The sequence below is a fragment of the Malaya genurostris genome, chromosome 3 (genome assembly GCF_030247185.1).
Source record: "Malaya genurostris strain Urasoe2022 chromosome 3, Malgen_1.1, whole genome shotgun sequence".
Taxonomy (NCBI): Eukaryota; Metazoa; Arthropoda; class Insecta; order Diptera; family Culicidae; genus Malaya; species Malaya genurostris.
The window spans coordinates 154,272,404-154,292,117 of record NC_080572.1 but is presented as its reverse complement, the minus strand read 5'-3'; the positions used below and the strand labels follow the sequence as shown (position 1 = coordinate 154,292,117).

The following is a 19,714-nucleotide window of genomic DNA, read 5'->3' as shown; positions in this document are numbered from 1 at the left end:
TCTGTGTTCAAGTACTTCGATATGTTTTCGTTCTATATCAATTTCTTCTAAATACTCCAGTAACTCATACAATGTCTTTTTTGTGGCCTTGTGCCATTCGTTTCAATTCGTCGTTGTATAAGCCCGCTAAGCAATGTAGTCTGAGACTGACTTCCATTGGCGATTCCCGAGCAAAGCACCCTTCATTGTAATTGTCCAAGTGCTCTTTAATTCTCATTATGCGCTTTTTGTAATTTTTGAATGGTTCATTGGGTTCTTGCCGCAAAGTTTCTATTTTTAAAACAACGTCTTCGATTCTTTCGATTTCTCCAAATTCGCGTATAAGATTTTCTTTGATTTTAGGCCAATTTTCGGCTTTTATGTGCAGTAATCTAGCTGCTGCTTCTTTTTTCAACTTCAATAATATTACGTAGATCAGATCGTCTCTAGACGTCTCTTCTGGGAATTGTTTTTCGAAATGTTCAATATGATAGATGAACGCATCTAACTGTTCGGTAGTTCCATCGAACTCTGGAACGCACTGCAGTGCTTCCGTTTTAGGGAATTGGAATTCCATGCTTGTTTGAATTTGATTCTCGTACTATGCTATCTCTGTCAAGCCTCCAAATTATTATTTGGCTTGCCGTATGTTTAGAAAATGCTGAAATGAATCCCCCTGGACGATATTCATTTTTGCTGTAAATAATTACAATCTTGATTCTTGACCGTGGTTATGGTCGACATTCATTAACGTAAATAAACTTGACCTAGTCCCATATTATTGGTCATTGTATAGTACAAAGCTTCAACTGCTACGAGCCCTGCGTGGTCAAATTTCGTTCGCATTGGCATTTTTGTTTATTATTGAGCCAGCCCAACTCGGTGCTCTCAAATTTGTCATGCCCGCCGTGTGCGCAAAATAAACTGTCTTTGTTAATTCCGTTATAAGGGTCGACGGCATAGGCTTCAACATCGCATCGTACCATACTTGTGGTTTAACATTATAGTTTACCGTACGCGACTCAAAGTCAATGTCGGTTTATTATTATTATTGTCATATACCGCTGCCGTACTCTGTTTTTATTTCGGTTGCCAGACTTTTACCCGCAAATATGGCCGCGATTGTTTTTGGTGTGTTACCTAGCAACGCATTTTGCTATAGGCTCCGCCCATACGGGTTGGTTCTTCACCAAATTTGAACATCTACTTCGTGGCATGCACTCCTGGTGCCTAGCTCACTGACTTGCTTTGTTATGTCAGACGGCTACCTTTGCTGATTTGCAAAATGATGCGTCAGATTGCCGATTCCTTCGCTCATACGCGTTGGTTTCGGATGGTCACCTTGACCTTACAATCGTTACACCAGTGCTAACTGTTCCGCTGGTCTTGATATTCGTGTCTCTTCAACGAAGGGGGGAAAAAGCTTCTTAGGCCTTTATGCTAGTGTGGCCACTTTTGTAAGTATTATCGCGGTGTTGTTGTTTTTTTTTTCTTCAACACATGTGCTCGTATTGACCGTGGTCAAAACGTAAACAAATCAACTGTGAGTGTAATCTATACGTCCGCAGTTTTCAAGGAAACTTGAACAAATTTATTGCTTGCCAAATGACTCAACAACGGAATGTATATAACTGTTCTAGAAACCCGCTGTAGGCATGAGAAAAAGTTCTGATATCGTTTACCAGTTGATGGATTGTGGGTAATGGAGTTAGAAAAATAATATTGGTCCTTGTGATCGCGAGTTAAACAAATCAGAAACATTTTCGCGCTAATGCCATGTTAATTTTTAATGATTTAGCGCTCACAATAAGTGGCAACATTACGTAATCAAACCAACAAAAAAAAATAAGTAAAATAATGGAGACTCACCATACTAATACAACTTCGCCCAACATCCTCAATTCCGATATCCTCGCTCGTAGTCCTGGCGTGTCCTTGCTGCTATAGCACGTATCGCTGTCACCACTTGCAAGCTCCCGGCCGAGCGGTGGCGGGAGAAGAATAACGAAGAGGATGTTTCTTTCAGTTCTATACGGAGTAACACTCTCCTATTCGGTTTCTCTTTTATGTCATTGTATTGATTCATCCACGTACTTGAGATTAATATCACGAAATTCACCTTTTCTGAGTTTCAACTATTCACAACACTTCATGGTGAACTTGTCGGATATATGCCTCCACATTTACTTGTTTACATTAATAAAAGAAGTTATTCTTCAACACATTCTTTTGTTGTCGTATATTATCAACACTACCCTGACACGAGCAATGGTTGTGTCTAACTATTTTTCTTTTGCATGTGAATATCAAACCTGCACATGAAACTATTAAATCTTCACTCATCACAGCAATCTTTCACTCAATTCTTTAGGTGCCTTCCGAAATCTATTATATCCCATTATAAAAAATATTTCTTACTTGATTTTGAGGTCACTTGATACTCAAGCCTCACAATGCACACATATTCCTATGGATACTGTATTATACTCCGCTACTGAACTAGCTACTAACTTGTCTACGGGCCGACGCCCGAGACTAACGGATATTTTCCGCGCACTCTGAGACTGAACTAACTGCTAATTTGTCTACGGGCCGACGCCCGAGACCAACGGCTATTTACCGCGCACTCGTTAAAATTGAACTGGACGCTAACTCTTCCCAACTATGGGTTTTTAAGCTCCTAGCATTTTCTTTCGGGTGAAGCCCGAAGATTTTAGTACCAGCCGAGCTTGTGATTTCAAGTAGAAAGTTCATTCGACTTTCTCCCGAAGTTCTACCGAAAGTCGAAACCACTGTCGCTAGGCCAGAGGCAGTGTCCGTAAAAAAATTTAACTTTGTTTTTACAACATTGCTGCGCTGACTAATGCTCAAAAATGTGCACGCTTCTATAACAAAGTTTATACCTGAAGGTTGCAGCTACGCTGATATGAGAGTTTCCTTCATATATATATATATATATATATATATATATATATATATATATATATATATATATATATATATATATATATATATATATATATATATATATATATATATATATATATATATATATATATATATATATATATATATATATATATATATATATATATATATATATATGACCTATGAACTGAAATGATAACAGGTGCCACGCTAGGTGTTATCTTTTGAGTTATTTTGGAGTTATTGTCGATTATATTAACAAATGAACTTTGCTCCTCTCTTGAGAGAGACCCTTACTTTATCCACCCTTCCCACTTGCCTCCTAAAAATGCTCTTAGGATCATCTGAAGTGAAAATAATATCTGTACTAAACGAAAAGTATCGTTTTATGGAGAATTATATTAACTTCACATTAAACTTCCTTTTTTAAATACACTCATTATATCCACACCCCACAAATACTCTTAAGACTATATTTGAGTTTTTCAAAATGTATGTATTTTCTTCAAAAACTATCGATTCCTTTTAAATTAGATAAATTTCGACATTGCCCTCCATATTAAGGACGCTACACACTCTCTCCCCTGAAAATATCCTAATGATCATCAATGAAGAGCAAGAAGTATCTGTGCCAAGTTTGACAGCAATCCATTGAGTAGTTCCAGAGTTATGCTGTTACAAACATTACGACCCCCTGTTCAGAGGCCCTTACTACATAATCCCCTTTATAATAATATCTAAGATGCACAAAAAGTGTCTATGGTCTTCAAAAATTATCGATCCTCGTCAAATTAGATAATTTTTTTCAAGACCCTCCTGTTAAGGATACTTGCTGCGCACGCTTTCCTAAAAAAATGAAGGGCAAGAAATACCTGTACAAAATTTAATAGCAATTTTTACTTTTTTCTTTTTGAAGACTAAGTCAATATTTCTTTTTTCTTTTTATGCGATATTCACCTAACCAGAGACCATTTTTGTAGAAACAGAAAATGAAAATTATAGAATGATAGTACTCAAGAGAGAGCAAGGATGTGAATATATAGAACGGAAAATGAGAGACGTGACAGAGGGTCATTTAGGCAAGCAGAAATCTTTTAGTAACTTAACTTTTATCTTCTACCAGAGGAGTCGGGCTTAGGCATCTGAACAATGCGAATCGCCCAAGTATCTGGTATGTCGGAAAGTAGTGATAAAGGTCTTTTATCATTTACTATCCGAACCGGCAAAAGAAAAGTTACTAGAAGTTATCACTTCTTACTTGCGACGGCCTTATCACACACAATGAGTTCTTCACTGCATGGATGTTTTGTTATTTATCTCTATACAGCTAGTTGAACATCGGAATGGAAGGTTTGTTCGAACTATTGCTTATGTACCCAGAGTCACAGCGTGTTGGCTGTTTAGTCCAGGTTGTAAGCGGCGATCAGCAGCGCTCCACTCACCGCTACCTGATGGAAACCCATCATATTAACTTTTTCACTTTTTTCTTTTTGACGACTAAGTCAATATTTCTTTTTTCTTTTTATGCGATATTCACCTAACCAGAGACCATTTTTGTGGAAACAGAAAATGAAAATTATAGAATGATAGTACTCAAGAGAGAGCAAGGATGTGAATATATAGAACGGAAAAATTAATAGCAATCCGTTTAGTAGTTCCGGAGTTATGCCGTTACAAACATTAAATCCCCCTTTTTAAAGACACTTGTGTGGTATCTCGAATTTAGTCCGGTTTCGAAAAAGGACTTTCTTTTAGACCACGGTATCCCAACTATGGCAGACTACTTGAGTAGCTGCCGGAAGGGACCGTAGCGAGTGAAGAACTTAGCCGATCGGTCATACAAGTTTACATACAAGTAAGGTAGGTGCATCTTTTCTGGGTTAGCTAATTTGATGCCTGTGTGGCCCAACTGTCACTGATATGCGCGGGGCCAAACGGATATTAGTTAGTTGATTTATTGTATGAATTGTGCAAGGTTTCCCTTTTTCAGTACTAGAGTTTGAAGCGATGCACCTACATTAAAGTACAGATTAGTTACATTAAACAGCTGCTATTCTACAACTATATATTTCAAACTTGAAACAATTCCTTTTTAATTTGCTTATATAGAAGGCTAGGTACGACAAATTTGTAGTTTATTTTTATTGAAGCTATGAAAATATCTGTTTTTCGAAGATATCTGTTTTTCTCGAAATTTCAGTACGAGACAATTGCAACGGCCTGGTCTGAAATGTATCGACGATCTTCGGTATGCAAGAGTAATATCCACTTTTCGTTTAGTACAGATATTATTTTCACTTCAGTTGATCCTAAGAGCATTTTTAGGAGGTAAATGGGAAGGGGTGGATAAAGTAAGGGTCTCTCTCAAGAGAGGAGCAAAGTTCATTTGTTAATATAATCGACAATAACTCCAAAATAACACCTAACTTGGCACCTGTTATCATTTCAGTTCATAGGTCATATATATATATATATATATATATATATATATATATATATATATATATATATATATATATATATATATATATATATATATATATATATATATATATATATATATATATATATATATATATATATATATATATATATATATATATATATATATATAGATATATATAAATATAAATATGTATGTATGTATATATGGTAACCCTGTTTCGCATGGCATATGCAGCGCCCTTAGCAAATTTTCCTTTGAATTTGCTAGTATTGTAGAAAAAGTAGGAAAATGTGAAGGAAGCTCTCATATCAGCGTAGCTGCAACCTTCAGGTATAAACTTTGTTATAGAAGCGTGCACATTTTTGAGCATTAGTCAGCGCAGCAATGTTGTAAAAACAAAGTTAATTTTTTTTACGGACACTGCCTCTGGCCTAGCGACAGTGGTTTCGACTTTCGGTAGAACTTCGGGAGAAAGTCGAATGAACTTTCTACTTGAAATCACAAGCTCGGCTTGTACTAAAATCTTCGGGCTTCACCAGAAAGAAAATGCTAGGAGCTTAAAAACCCATAGTTGGGAAGAGTTAGCGTCCAGTTCAATTTTAACGAGTGCGCGGTAAATAGCCGTTGGTCTCGGGCGTCGGCCCGTAGACAAATTAGCAGTTAGTTCAGTCTCAGAGTGCGCGGAAAATATCCGTTAGTCTCGGGCGTCGGCCCGTAGACAAGTTAGTAGCTAGTTCAGTAGCGGAGTATAATACAGTATCCATAGGAATATGTGTGCATTGTGAGGTTTGAGTATCAAGTGACCTCAAAATCAAGTAAGAAATATTTTTTATAATGGGATATAATAGATTTCGGAAGGCACCTAAAGAATTGAGTGAAAGATTGCTGTAATGACTGAAGATTTAATAGTTTCATGTGCAGGTTTGATATTCACATGCAAAAGAAAAATATTTAGACACAACCATTGCTCGTGTCAGGGTAGTGTTGATAATATACGACAACAAAAGTATGTGTTGAAGAATAACTTCTTTTATTAATGTAAACAAGTAAATGTGGAGGCATATATCCGACAAGTTCACCATGAAGTGTTGTGAATAGTTGAAACTCAGAAAAGGTGAATTTCGTGATATTAATCTCAAGTACGTGGATGAATCAATACAATGACATAAAAGAGAAACCGAATAGGAGAGTGTTACTCCGTATAGAACTGAAAGAAACATCCTCTTCGTTATTCTTCTCCCGCCATCGCTCGGCCGGGAGCTTGCACATATTTTCACACGACCCCATACTAGTGTAAAGATGTGTTCAACATCATCACTTTCGCTTTCGCATTACCGTTCGTAATTGAATGTGTTAGTGACGGTACAAATGAAAGTTTAATTAACTCTTAATGATAATCTGGGGCACTAAAAAGGGCATTGAATTGTCACAATCAACTAGATCGGACGACTGATCCCTTCTGGTGTGTTAGAGTTGTTGTGTACCGGACCGGCTGGAACTGGATTTCGTGAGGTCCTCGATGTTGCTCTCGTGTGTGTCTTGTTTCGGGAACAGTTGGTCAGCAAATGGCAGGAAAGCGACAAAATTCAACTAATTCTTTATGATGATCTTTAGCACTGAAAAGTGCTTTGAATTGTCTGAAAAGCACTGAAAAGTGCTTTGAATGGGCCTGTTTTGGCTGCCTTTCCACTGGTTTTCGGTGGCATCGTGCTAACGGTGTTGTTCCAACACGGCTTGAAATTAGCGAATTACATGAGCGAATTTTACATTAAATTAGATTTCATTCATTTCAACAAGTTCTAATCTAGGATTTCAAAACGCGATCAAACATTTCAATTTAGCAGAAAAACGCTCAACCATCAGATAAGAAAACTGGAATTGTTTACCCTAGTTTAAGTCTCATGTTTATTTTCCATAGTAATAAAACCTTTCCGTTTCTCTTAAGAAAGGGATCAGCATATGCACACAAGCAGGATCAATTTTACAGAGCTGCGCGCTAGGGCCTTATAGACGATTCTATGTAGGAGGTAAACAAATGCCGGCTACGAGAACCAGACAGAAAAATTATGTAAACCAGATGCGCGCGTATGCATGAGCTAGGGAAGCGGGTAAACCGCCAGGACTCGATACAGGATGGAAAGAGAAAACAGCAATACGTCGCGTCATATGTTGCGCGACATTCTAATTCAATGCAACACTTTCTTCATTATGAATAGTTTATATATATATATATATATATATATATATATATATATATATATATATATATATATATATATATATATATATATATATATATATATATATATATATATATATATATATATATATATATATATATATATATATATATATATATATATATATATATATATATATATATATTCATATATATCTGTACTATTATTATTATCATTATTAATACTAAAATTACTCTTGCATACCGAAGATCATCGATACATTTCAGACCAGGCCATTGCAAATGTCTCGTACTGAAATTTCGAGAAAAACAGATATCTTCGAACTTCATAGCTTCAATAAAAATAAACTACAAATTTGTGGTACCTAGCCTTCTATATAAGCAAATTAAAAAGGAATTGTTTCAAGTTTGAAATATATAGTTGTAGAATAGCAGCTGTTTAATGTAACTAATCTGTACTTTAATGTAGGTGCATCGCTTCAAACTCTAGTACTGAAAAAGGGAAACCTTGCACAATTCATACAATAAATCAACTAACTAATATCCGTTTGGCCCCGCGCATATCAGTGACAGTTGGGCCACACAGGCACCAAATTAGCTAACCCAGAAAAGATGCACCTGCCTTACTTGTATGTAAACTTGTATGACCGATCGGCTAAGTTCTTCACTCGCTACGGTCCCTTCCGGCAGCTACTCGAGTAGTCTGCCATAGTTGAGATACCGTGGTCTAAAAGAAAGTCCTTTTTCGAAACCGGACTAAATTCGAGATACCACACAAGTGTCTTTAAAAAGGGGGATTTAATGTTTGTAACGGCATAACTCCGGAACTACTAAACGGATTGCTATTAAATTTTCCGTTCTATATATTCACATCCTTGCTCTCTCTTGAGTACTATCATTCTATAATTTTCATTTTCTGTTTCTACAAAAATGGTCTCTGGTTAGGTGAATACCGCATAAAAAGAAAAAAGAAATATTGACTTAGTCGTCAAAAAGAAAAAAGTAAAAAAGTTAATATGATGGGTTTCCATCAGGTAGCGGTGAGTGAAGCGCTGCTGATCGCCGCTTACAACCTGGACTAAACAGCCAACACGCTGTGATTCTGGGCACATAAGCAATAGTTCGAACAAACCTTCCATTCCGATGTTCAACTAGCCGTATAGAGATAAATAACAAAACATCCATGCAGTGAAGAACTCATTGTGTGTGATAAGGCCGTCGCAAGTAAGAAGTGATAACTTCTAGTAACTTTTCTTTTGCCGGTTCGGATAGTAAATGATAAAAGACCTTTATCACTACTTTCCGACATACCAGATACTTGGGCGATTCGCATTGTTCAGATGCCTAAGCCCGACTCCTCTGGTAGAAGATAAAAGTTAAGTTACTAAAAGATTTCTGCTTGCCTAAATGACCCTCTGTCACGTCTCTCATTTTCCGTTCTATGTATTCACATCCTTGCTCTCTCTTGAGTACTATCATTCTATAATTTTCATTTTCTGTTTCTACAAAAATGGTCTCCGGTTAGGTGAATATCGCATAAAAAGAAAAAAGAAATATTGACTTAGTCGTCAAAAAGAAAAAAGTAAAATTGCTATTAAATTTTGTACAGGTATTTCTTGCCCTTCATTTTTTTAGGAAAGTGTGTGCAGCCAGTATCCTTAACAGGAGGGTCTTGAAAAAAATTATCTAATTTGACGAGGATCGATAATTTTTGAAGACCATAGACACTTTTTGTGCATCTTAGATATTATTATAAAGGGGATTATGTAGTAAGGGCCTCTGAACAGGGGGTCGTAATGTTTGTAACAGCATAACTCTGGAACTACTCAATGGATTTCTGTCAAACTTGGCACAGATACTTCTTGCTCTTCATTGATGATCATTAGGATATTTTCAGGGGAGAGAGTGTGTAGCGTCCTTAATATGGAGGGCAATGTCGAAATTTATCTAATTTAAAAGGAATCGATAGTTTTTGAAGAAAATACATACATTTTGAAAAACTCAAATATAGTCTTAAGAGTATTTGTGGGGTGTGGATATAATGAGTGCATTTAAAAAAGGAAGTTTAATGTGAAGTTAATATAATTCTCCATAAAACGATACTTTTCGTTTAGTATAGATATTATTTTCACTTCAGATGATCCTAAGAGCATTTTTAGGAGGTAAGTGGAAGGGTGGTAAAGTAAGGGTCTCTCTCAAGAGAGGAGCAAAGTTCAGTTGTTAATATCATCGACAATAACTCCAAAATAACTCAAAAGATAACCACACCTAACTTGGCACCTGTTATCATTTCTGTTCATAGGTTGGATATTTTAAGGGGGAGGGTGGTGTAGTTAGTGTTGGCGAACAATCGGTATTTTTTCGTCAGGCACAGATAATTATAACAAGGCGTGTGGGTTTATGTCAGAGACATAACTGGATGTCGTGAATACGAAAACAACTGACATGTTCCTTAACATCTCCGAATATCAATTAGTTGATTAATTGTATGATTCCCCTTTTTCACATTTTTCGCAAAAACAAAGAAGGCTTCACTTGATCTCGATAACTGTGAATTTCACACAGCGGAAAGTGCACAAATCTAATCAAACAGTTCTAGATTTGCACTAAACTGAGGATATTTACCTTCGATTTGCGAAGAAGAAATCCTAATAGTTCTTTAGAAAACTTTTAGAGCCATTAGAACGGCTGATTTTGTGTGATGCTCTCCACCGTTGCTTTTTCGCCAATACAAATGACTGGCAGCTGTGACGTAATCGCTCTTGTCGGAAGCGAAACTAGCTTTGCAAACAACACAAAATACATGTGCTCGCAGTGGCGATAGAATCCAATCTGATCCAATTTTTGTTAAGAGGTTTCTTTTTACGTGATTTTGTTTGTAGCTTTTTCACTAATGGGCGGTCCTAACGGCTATAAAAATAGAAGCATATAGAATTTCAATGTCGATTATTTCATTTCGGATTTGCATTTCACTGAAAGAAAACTTTCAGGATGCTGTACGGGATTCATTCCTGCCGTTCATAAGGACCAAATTGTGGAACTCACTACGATATTAAGCACTGTTCGGAACATTTTGCTTGGACGATTTTTTGTACAGCAGCAGATATTTTGTTCTCTTCCTCAGAACGCGTTCTGATTGGCTGGTGTTGACATGGGTCAAATTAGACAGGTTTTTCAATATTGTACTATTGAAATACTTCAATGCTGTTGCTATACACGTTTAAGTTGAAAAATTTCGATTCTATTGGTAGTTAGATTATATAAATCCTTCCATAGATCACTGAGCTATGAGCTTTAAAAATATGAGAAAGGCAAACGCGCCTTATGAATTATTCTCTTTGATACTCGTTTATAGCAAACATTTCAGAAAAGTTTAATTTTCAATTATTTGAGATTATTTCACACAACTGAAAATTTTATCATAAAATTTTGATCATATTTCTGATGGCATGTAGCAAAAATTATGTTGATTCGTTAGATAAAACAAGAGATATTCACGATCAAAAACTTATCACTCTCTCAGAGGGTAAATTTTGAAAAGGCGCCCCATAGTAAAGTAAGTCGTATTCACGACGTAAGTATATTTATACACGTTGCAGAATAGCAAGTGTCGCTAATAAAGAAACTGGAAGTCAAATTGTTTGTATATATCAGCAAAATTCCATATCAACTCAGTAAATTATCACCGAACTTGGCACAGGTACTTTTTATAATTCAGAGGTGCTCATAAGGGTATTTTTTATTTTTCTCCATTAGCATTGCATTTGGTGTTCAAAAAAGTGGAATTCGTAGTAATTGCCTCTAAAAACGGGTGTTTATTGTAATATTTTCTTATTTGTCTACAAACAAGAGAGGAGAAAGGATGTAGACTAGGAGAAGGGGGTCTTGAAAACCAAATTTCATCTTCCATTTTTTGTAAAATAAGAGAGAATTTCAAGGTTGTGCTAGATAATACTGCTATTGCTATTTGAATGCAAAAATTTTAATAATATCAAAAGATCTGGTTCTATTTTGCAGGAATTTCAAAGAACTGAGGGACAATAGTCTTTATCTGCTTATGAACGCGAGTGTATGCAAGTTTCAGCATAACTACGAAACAACCAAAAAAATCGTCACCAAGGTTGGCGCATGTACCAAAGGTGTGAATCGATACTTTTTGAAAATCACAGAAACTTTGTACACTACTTAGAGGTGGTCATAAGGGTTATCATGGAGGAAAGTTGTAGTAAGTTCAATAAAAAAGAGGAGTTCAATATAAAATGTATTCGACGAGAAACGATGCTTCTAGACGAATATAGATACTACTTTTATATCAATAAAGGTTCTAAGGTTATTTTAAGGGAGAGGAATGGTAAGTTAAAATTGATCGAATCATACGGGAAAGATAACAACATAAAACTGACCTTATTTGACGAGGATACCATGAAAACTTTGATTATTGTGAGATCTGAGATGGGACACTGGCCATAAGCAATCTGGACATGTACGGAGTATTGTTTAATCGGGTTGTCGTCTAAGTTTTGTTTCACTACAATCAGAGTACAGTTGGAATTCGCTAGTTGGAGCCCCGTTAGTTGGAGTTTTCGTTAATTGGGTATTCGTTAGTTGGAACATGATATAATTAAAAAACACTGCTATGTCAAAATCTATTGTCAAACGTATATTGATGTTTTAACGTCATTATGATAAAGGGGTGAACAAATGTGATTCGGGACTACTATTAGGAAAAAATCAGCTAACATTTCAAATTAACGTAATGGTTGCAACATAAAAATAGCTTTTATGACTTCCAAAAGATTTACATGTTGCGTAGAACTTTAATACATTTAACATCGCGGATTACGTGTTTTAGTTAGAGGCATACTACTACTGCGCTTAGTCGGCTGGTGGTTAAACCATTTCTAAGGTAAGAATAATGGACTCAATAAATTGAAGTGCAATTTTAATCAATCCTCAGTTTCGAAGAAGGGAAGAAATATTTATTTTGCATACTTCGATATAAATTTAAATCCGAATCGTGGACGTATACCAGCTATCTCTGAGCTACCCAAAATTAGGAAGGAAAGGTACCCTTATATTTTCCCAAATTTTTGGTTCATAACCGATTAATCTTTTTGAGCTCATAATAGGTAGAAACTGAATCATTATCTACTCCAACTTTGACTTGATCATAAAAAAAGTTAGCAAGCATTGTCATTGGAGAAAATTGAGCGGAGCGTAAAAATGCGTTTTGTCTGACACTAATATATCTTCGTAACCGGAAGAGACAGTCGCTTGATTGATTCACAACCTAATAGTAGCTTTCAAGTGAACCTAAGATTGTAGAACTCGGTTGAGTCATCTTCTAGAAAATTGGGCGTATAGATAAAAAGTGTGGTTTGTGCCAGTCACGCTTCGTGCCACCATTCGAAAGAGAATATAAATTTCAGGATGCAGTACAATTAAAATGTACAAAAATGTTTATGTAACGAAACTTATTATAAACAAAAGAGGTAAATTCATACATTTTGGCATATTGCTAAAATATCTTTTTGGTGAGATGTATTGTCCTTACCTTACTGGTATTCGACAGTTCTTCTGGTATTCTTTCTGACTCGTCGGATAAAGAGGATTCTGGAACTGGTAATCGTTGTTCCTGTACACTTGCAAGCCTGCGACAAATAGAACCTATTAGACTGTGAATGTTGAGGGTGTAAATAATTCTTTTCTTTAAACCTTTTCAACGTGACTAAAGTTCCAGTCAGTTTTTTGCATCTTCTCAAAGCCGACTCTAATCTTTCTGGTTCTTCTTTGATAAAATTTTCTTCTCGGCACAATCTGTCCATGTCTGAAGATAAAATTTTACGTAGTTCTTGTTGCAACCTTGGAAATTTAAGCTTCAACTCGGCGACAGTTTTGCTGAAATTCATTACAACAATTCAAACTTGTTACTTGTTACATGCACTCGAAGCGAAATCGTTTTTGCTTTTTTCACAGAGAAAGGATAAGTTATCACTCAAAAAATCGTGTAGTGTCATATACCATTCCACTCAGTTTGTCGAATTGAGCATTATCTGTACATGTTTGTCTGTAGCTATGTATGTGTGTTTGTGTCAAATAATGTCACTTGTTCTCAGAAATGGTAGCATCTATTTTGTCAAACGTAGGCTCAAATAAAACTTCTTATGATCCCATAGGATGCTATTGAGTTTCATTCCGACTTCCGGATCTAGAGTTCCAGAGTTCTGGGGTGGCATTATGTATCTCGATTCGACTAAAATTTTATCGAATCGACCACGTTTCGTATTATGGTTTTCGATTGAAAGTCGATCATCGAGCTTAGTTCGACTTAACTCGAAGAAGTATTAGATTATCGAAAAGTTTTGGCATTATGGAACCAATACAATCGAGCTCGTAAACGACTGAACTCGATAAGAAATGGTCGAAAGCCTTTTTACTTTCGAGTATGAGTCTTCGAATACGTTTTTTTTATTTAAAGGTAGTTATCGATAACATCTTAGGTTTTCATAAACACATTAGTATTGATAATCTTTCTTCTAATGCATTGTTTTGTATATCATTATATATTTTGTGTGGTTGTCATATTATATACAAGTCGAACTATTTAAAAAGCATATTAAATGAAAGCTGCGTGGTATTTATTTAAAATAACAAAAGTAAGTCGAAACTAACCTATGCCCAGTAACTGTAGTTTGTGATCAAATTTCTGGTTCCTGTAGACGGAAAACGTCGCTCAAACGGATTGTGGGAAAAAGCTTGTTCGCTTGATAACAATGAACGAATAATACCCATATATCTAACTCAAGTAAATTGAAAAATTTGTCCAAACACCTTGAAAGTATTTAGAATGTGTCAAAAGTATCACAATCTCGTGCTATTAGCGTGTATTTGACTCTTCAATACTACCTAAATAGATTATGAATACTACAAAGAATGGATATCTCCTTATATATTGAGCCTAAAGCAATATCTCCTAATAAATATGAGAAAATACTACAATGAAAGCTGCAGAACCTAAAAGCCTTTGATTAAAACTACACATATGGATGACGTAAATTGTATTAGACTTGCAACAATACATGAAAAACACAGAAGTTTGTTTATTATAATTTCAAAAGTTCTTCGATAAATTGTGTACCAGAACACGCCAGAAAAAATTCTTTACGTTTTCAAATGGAGTGGAAAGGAATCTGCTTCTTGATTTAAATTTCAGAAATTTCGTGGCAACTTAAAACCGCAGTATTACAAACATTTTTCTTCTTTTCAATACTTGAACCGAATAAATGTAATCGAAATAATTGCAATGTATATGGGTTTGTTTACCTATGTTTGTTATGACAGTTTGAGCAGCGTCAGTCGAAATCTACTACCACATTGTTAGGATCTCGATCACGAGGCCGAAAGCGAAACGTAATGCCACAATTCAGTCGAATCGACTTCAAAAATAATCGTATCGAGCCACTCGATTCGAGATGCATAATGTCAGCCCTGGTTTCGAATATACCGAACCCACCTGGAGATCACCTTATCAACATACGGAAAATCAAATCGACGTCTACGGGCGATCCTTCTCCGACGACTACGTAGCATTCGTACTGCAGAGGAATACGCGCAACAACTGGAGCTTGTGCTACCAACGGAAGAGCAGCTTGGCGCGGCGACTCTTGAAGACGGCTGGAGGAACATAAGGTCCGCCGTGAGTAGCACAGCTGCAACCGTTCTAGGTACGAGGTTATCGAATCGAGGAAATGACTGGTTTGACGGCGAATGTCAGCAGTTGGTCGAAGAGAAGAATGCAGCAAGGGCGAGGATGCTGCAACACCGCACGAGGACGAACGAGGAACGATATAGACAGGCACGGAACAGACAGAACACGGTTTTCCGGAGGAAAAAGCGCCACCAGGAAGACCACGATCGCGAAGCGATGGAACAGCTGTACCGCGCAAATGACACACGGAAGTTTGGAAGATAAACTGACGCGATTGGTCAAAGCAACGATGGATAGAGTGATGTGCTACGTCCGAGTATCTGGGACGCTCTCGAGTCCCTTCGAATTTCGGAGAGGGCTACGTCGAGGTAATAGACTTCCTTGTATCTTGTTCAATATTGCCCTGGAAGGTGTGATTCGAAGAGCGAGGATCGACACTAGTGGCACGATCTTCCGAAAGTCCGTAAAACTTTTTGGCTTCGCGGACGATATTGATATTGTAACACGTAACCTTGAGAAGATGACGGAAACCTACATCGGACTGAAAGCTGAAGCCAGGCGTATCGGACTGGCCATAAATGCGTCGAAAACAAAATACATGAGAGGAAGAGGCTCTAGAGGAGAAACGGTTCGCCTCCCACCACGAATATTGATAGACGGTGACGATATCGAGGTGGTTGACGAGTTCGTGTATTTGGGCTCACTGGTGACCGCCGATAATGACACTAGCAGTGAAATTCATAGTCGTATTTTTGGCAGGAAATCGTGCGTACTTTGGACTCACAAAAAACCCTCCGATCGAGAAAAGTACGCCACCGCACGAAATTGACCATCTACAAAACGCTCATTAGACCGGTTGTTCTCAATGGCCACGAGACCTGGACTATGTTGGCAGAGGACCAACGCGCCCTCAGTGTTTTCGAAAGAAAGGTGCTGATATCTATGGCGGTGTGCAGATGGAAGACGGAACGTGGAGACGGCGTATGAATCACGAATTGCAACAGCTGCTAGGAGAACCACCTATCGTACGGACAGCTAAAATCGGACGTCTACGATGGGCTGGGCATGTCATAAGGATGTCGGACGACAGCCCAGCGAAAATGGTTCTTGAATCTAATCCGACTGGTACAAGAAGAAGAGGAGCGCAGCGAGCAAGGTCGATCGATCAAGTGGAGGGTGATCTCAGGAGCATCCGTGCCTTGAGTGGCTGGCGACGAGCAGCCATGGACCGAGTTATGTGGAGACGTTTGCTTGATACAGCAAAGGACACCCCAGGTCTATAGCTGTTAGGTAAGATAAGGTAAGTAAAAGACGGATAAACCGGAACTCAAACGAAAAGTCTCATGTTCTTATAAGCTGCATTTGAATTTCTCACGGATCCGACTTCTGGCTTTGGAGCTGGAGGATGAAATGTTATGTAAGTATGTTCCCAAATAAACTTTTTAACTTTTAGTCAAATTTTAAATAAAGTATTTTGGAAGAATCTCCTAGTGATAAACATGAAAATGTGAGTTATGTGAGAAAGGCGTCATGATACCATTATTTGGATTAAAACATATTTTGACGTGAATAAGTCTTACTTTATTATAAGACACCTTTTTAAATTCGCACGGTACACGAATGGACAGAGCATAATCGTAAATATCTCGACGAGTACCAAACATATTAACATGATTCTTTGTAAATGCCATCAGATGATCAGCAATTTGTTATTAAATAATCAGCAGTGAGAAATAATCATAAATAACTCAATAGACTTACAGTAGATCCGAGTTTAATTATCAGATAGCTTTTATATAACTGCTGTTAAGAAGGCCACAACTGGCTTTGGGGACCCAATGCCTTCCAGCAAGAACATCAGGCCATATAATAAAAAAATTCACAATACCAGCTTAATGGTATATTTAGTAGAAGGGTGCGTCTTACTCATTTCAAACATTCAGGGAGAAATACAAAGCCATCCCACGTGACGCAGGTTGGCAATCCACTCCATCATCCTGTCATTCACTTTTATGATACCCTGATGCACTCCCTGCTCCTCCTCATTACTGATATAATTGAGCATACTACAATATAGTATAATATAATACAATACAATATAATATAATAATACATAATATAATATAACATAGTGTAATATAATATAATATAATATAATATTTATTTATTTACTTATTTCCATCTGACCTGGATTGATCTTAATAGAGTTTTTGGTGGAGTGGGAAAAGCCCAGATGAAATTCATCAAATGCGCGTAAAACCCATCATTTTTTAACATTTTACAGATAATTGTATATAATGTAATAATATTTAATTCAATATATAGTAAATAAGATAATAAACAACAGAATTATAGGTTGTAATATACTACGATAAATATTGCACCTTAGGATGGGCTTTAACTTAAACATAAACTGTTATGTACTGACGAGTCGAAGACAAAACATAAAGTATAAAAATTGGTTATGTGCCCTATGCACAAAATAGGATAACCCCTAAATGACCATCACCTGGATCGGCCAGTTTAAGTCGAAGCTCGTTTACGTTCGGCACAGTAGTAAAGACGTTGCACTTCAGTGCAAATAAAAAAAGTGTTCTGTAAGTAGCAGAAACTTTATGTCTGCCTAGCTGTTTATGTTGAACTGCTAGGTTACATTACAGTTCAACATAAACTTTTATATACTGACGAGTCGAAGACGAAATATAAAGTATAGAAATCGGTTATGTGCCTTATGCATAAAAGAGGATAACCCCTAAATGACTTTAACTTATAAACCATTTCGCATCCTCTCATTCTGCTACTAACGCAGAAGGCGATAGCACCCACTCGACGCCGTTCTATTGACCAAATGTAATCATAGACACACGGGGAGGCGTGAGATAGGAACTTGTAAGGACTCAGTTATCTCACCATTTATTGACCAAAACTTCTATGATCTAAAAAAATTGGCTCACAATTCAGAATTAAGACTTTGGAACTGAATTCCAATTCTGGCATTAGATTTTTAAAGCCGTGTTTCTTGACTATATTTTGGAACTGAATTTAGTGTCTTGATTTAGGTCCGACATCGAATCTATAATTTTGTTTCAAGAATTCAATTCGGGAACAAAATTCAAGATATTAATTTTAAAACTGAAATCTGGGCTTAGGAATTGACTTTTGAACCAGAGCTCAGTTTCTGAACTCAGTTTCAGAATCTACTCCCTGAATCCAGCTACAGAATTCAATTCCTAAACTCGCACTCAGAATTAATTTCCAGAATTCAGAAAATGGATTCTGGAACTAAATTCGATTCCTTAATTCAGGTTCAATAGTTTGTAACTGAATTCTGAGCCAGTCTATGGTTCCGAATTTAGGTCTTGAATCTAATTCCAGTTTCTCCACAATTTTTGTTTTAGTGTAGATAAAAGAATATGACAAAAAGTACTCAACATTTCTACCATTCAATTAATTCCTCTAATCAGTGCATTTTAGTACCAATTAATTATTCCCAAAGAACTAGAACCAATTGAATATTCACAAAGATTTCTTAAACTGAGTATGTAAATCTATAAACTACTAGGGTATAAGAGGTATTTTGACCCACTTTAGGATTGATTTCATGTTGGCCAATTTTGTGAAAATATCCACCAAATATTGTAATATCTTTGAAAAATCCTTCCGCGATAGTTATTTTAATGTGATTAACTTCAAATTGATACAACATGGGTTACTTTACATCGATTAAATCCATAAAGGTTGTTATGTGGGCCAAAATATATGAAGTGGCCAAAATACCTCTGTTACCCTTTAAAGGCTGCTCGGCCATCCATGGAAGTTGACCATCAATGTCAACTTCCCTCTCTGAGCAGCCTAGATAGCCTTGTAGTGTTGGTAGCGGTTTTCCAAACTTGCTAAGAATAACGCTACGGTCCACCTGTACCGGTGGTATAAGTCCACCAAACAGGTAAGCCGTGTGGCATCCGGCGGAATTATTTTCTACCAAGAATTGATTCACTGGTTTCCTGTTCCATGTCGTAAAAGGCCACAAAAATAGGAACTCCTAAGTCAAGGTGTATTTCCGTGCCGATGACTGAATGGCTGCAGGAGGTTAAACGATGCAGTCGTGAAAGGAATGTCTTGGGATATTCCCTTACTGTGTTAAGCGAAGCTCTGGCACAGTGGACGACTTCTTTCTTCGCAACTCGTGGGATTTAAATAATTAAAACATTTTAAAAAATCCTTACATGGTTCGCTATAGGCGATTATAAGCCAATTTTCTTCTAGTTGATGTACGGTTTGTGCTGGAGGTGGAGTGTTCGTTACTTTAATTGATAATGGTTAGAGTAACACAAATCAATCTTCAGCATAAACGTACAGCAACTATGAATCTATCCAGACTTCTGCAAGAAGGTAAATCTTCTATAGCTTTGGTTCAAGAACCATATTTCCAAAGGGAAAGTTCTACGTTGGA

The 19,714-nt window shown here is 36.7% G+C and overlaps 1 protein-coding gene across 6 annotated transcripts in view; it reads right to left on the bottom strand.

The window, feature by feature from the left end:
- The window catches only part of LOC131437439 (coiled-coil domain-containing protein AGAP005037), a 993,236-nt gene that overhangs the window by 72,147 nt on the left and 901,375 nt on the right, over positions 1 to 19,714 (bottom strand). For all 6 annotated transcript variants that reach the window (XM_058606791.1, XM_058606794.1, XM_058606793.1 and 3 more), the window contains 2 exons: positions 13,269 to 13,451; positions 13,108 to 13,204 (listed from right to left, as the gene is read on the bottom strand). In XM_058606791.1, coding sequence (XP_058462774.1) covers positions 13,108 to 13,204; positions 13,269 to 13,451 — 280 coding nt within the window. The remainder of the gene's footprint in view (positions 1 to 13,107; positions 13,205 to 13,268; positions 13,452 to 19,714) is intronic.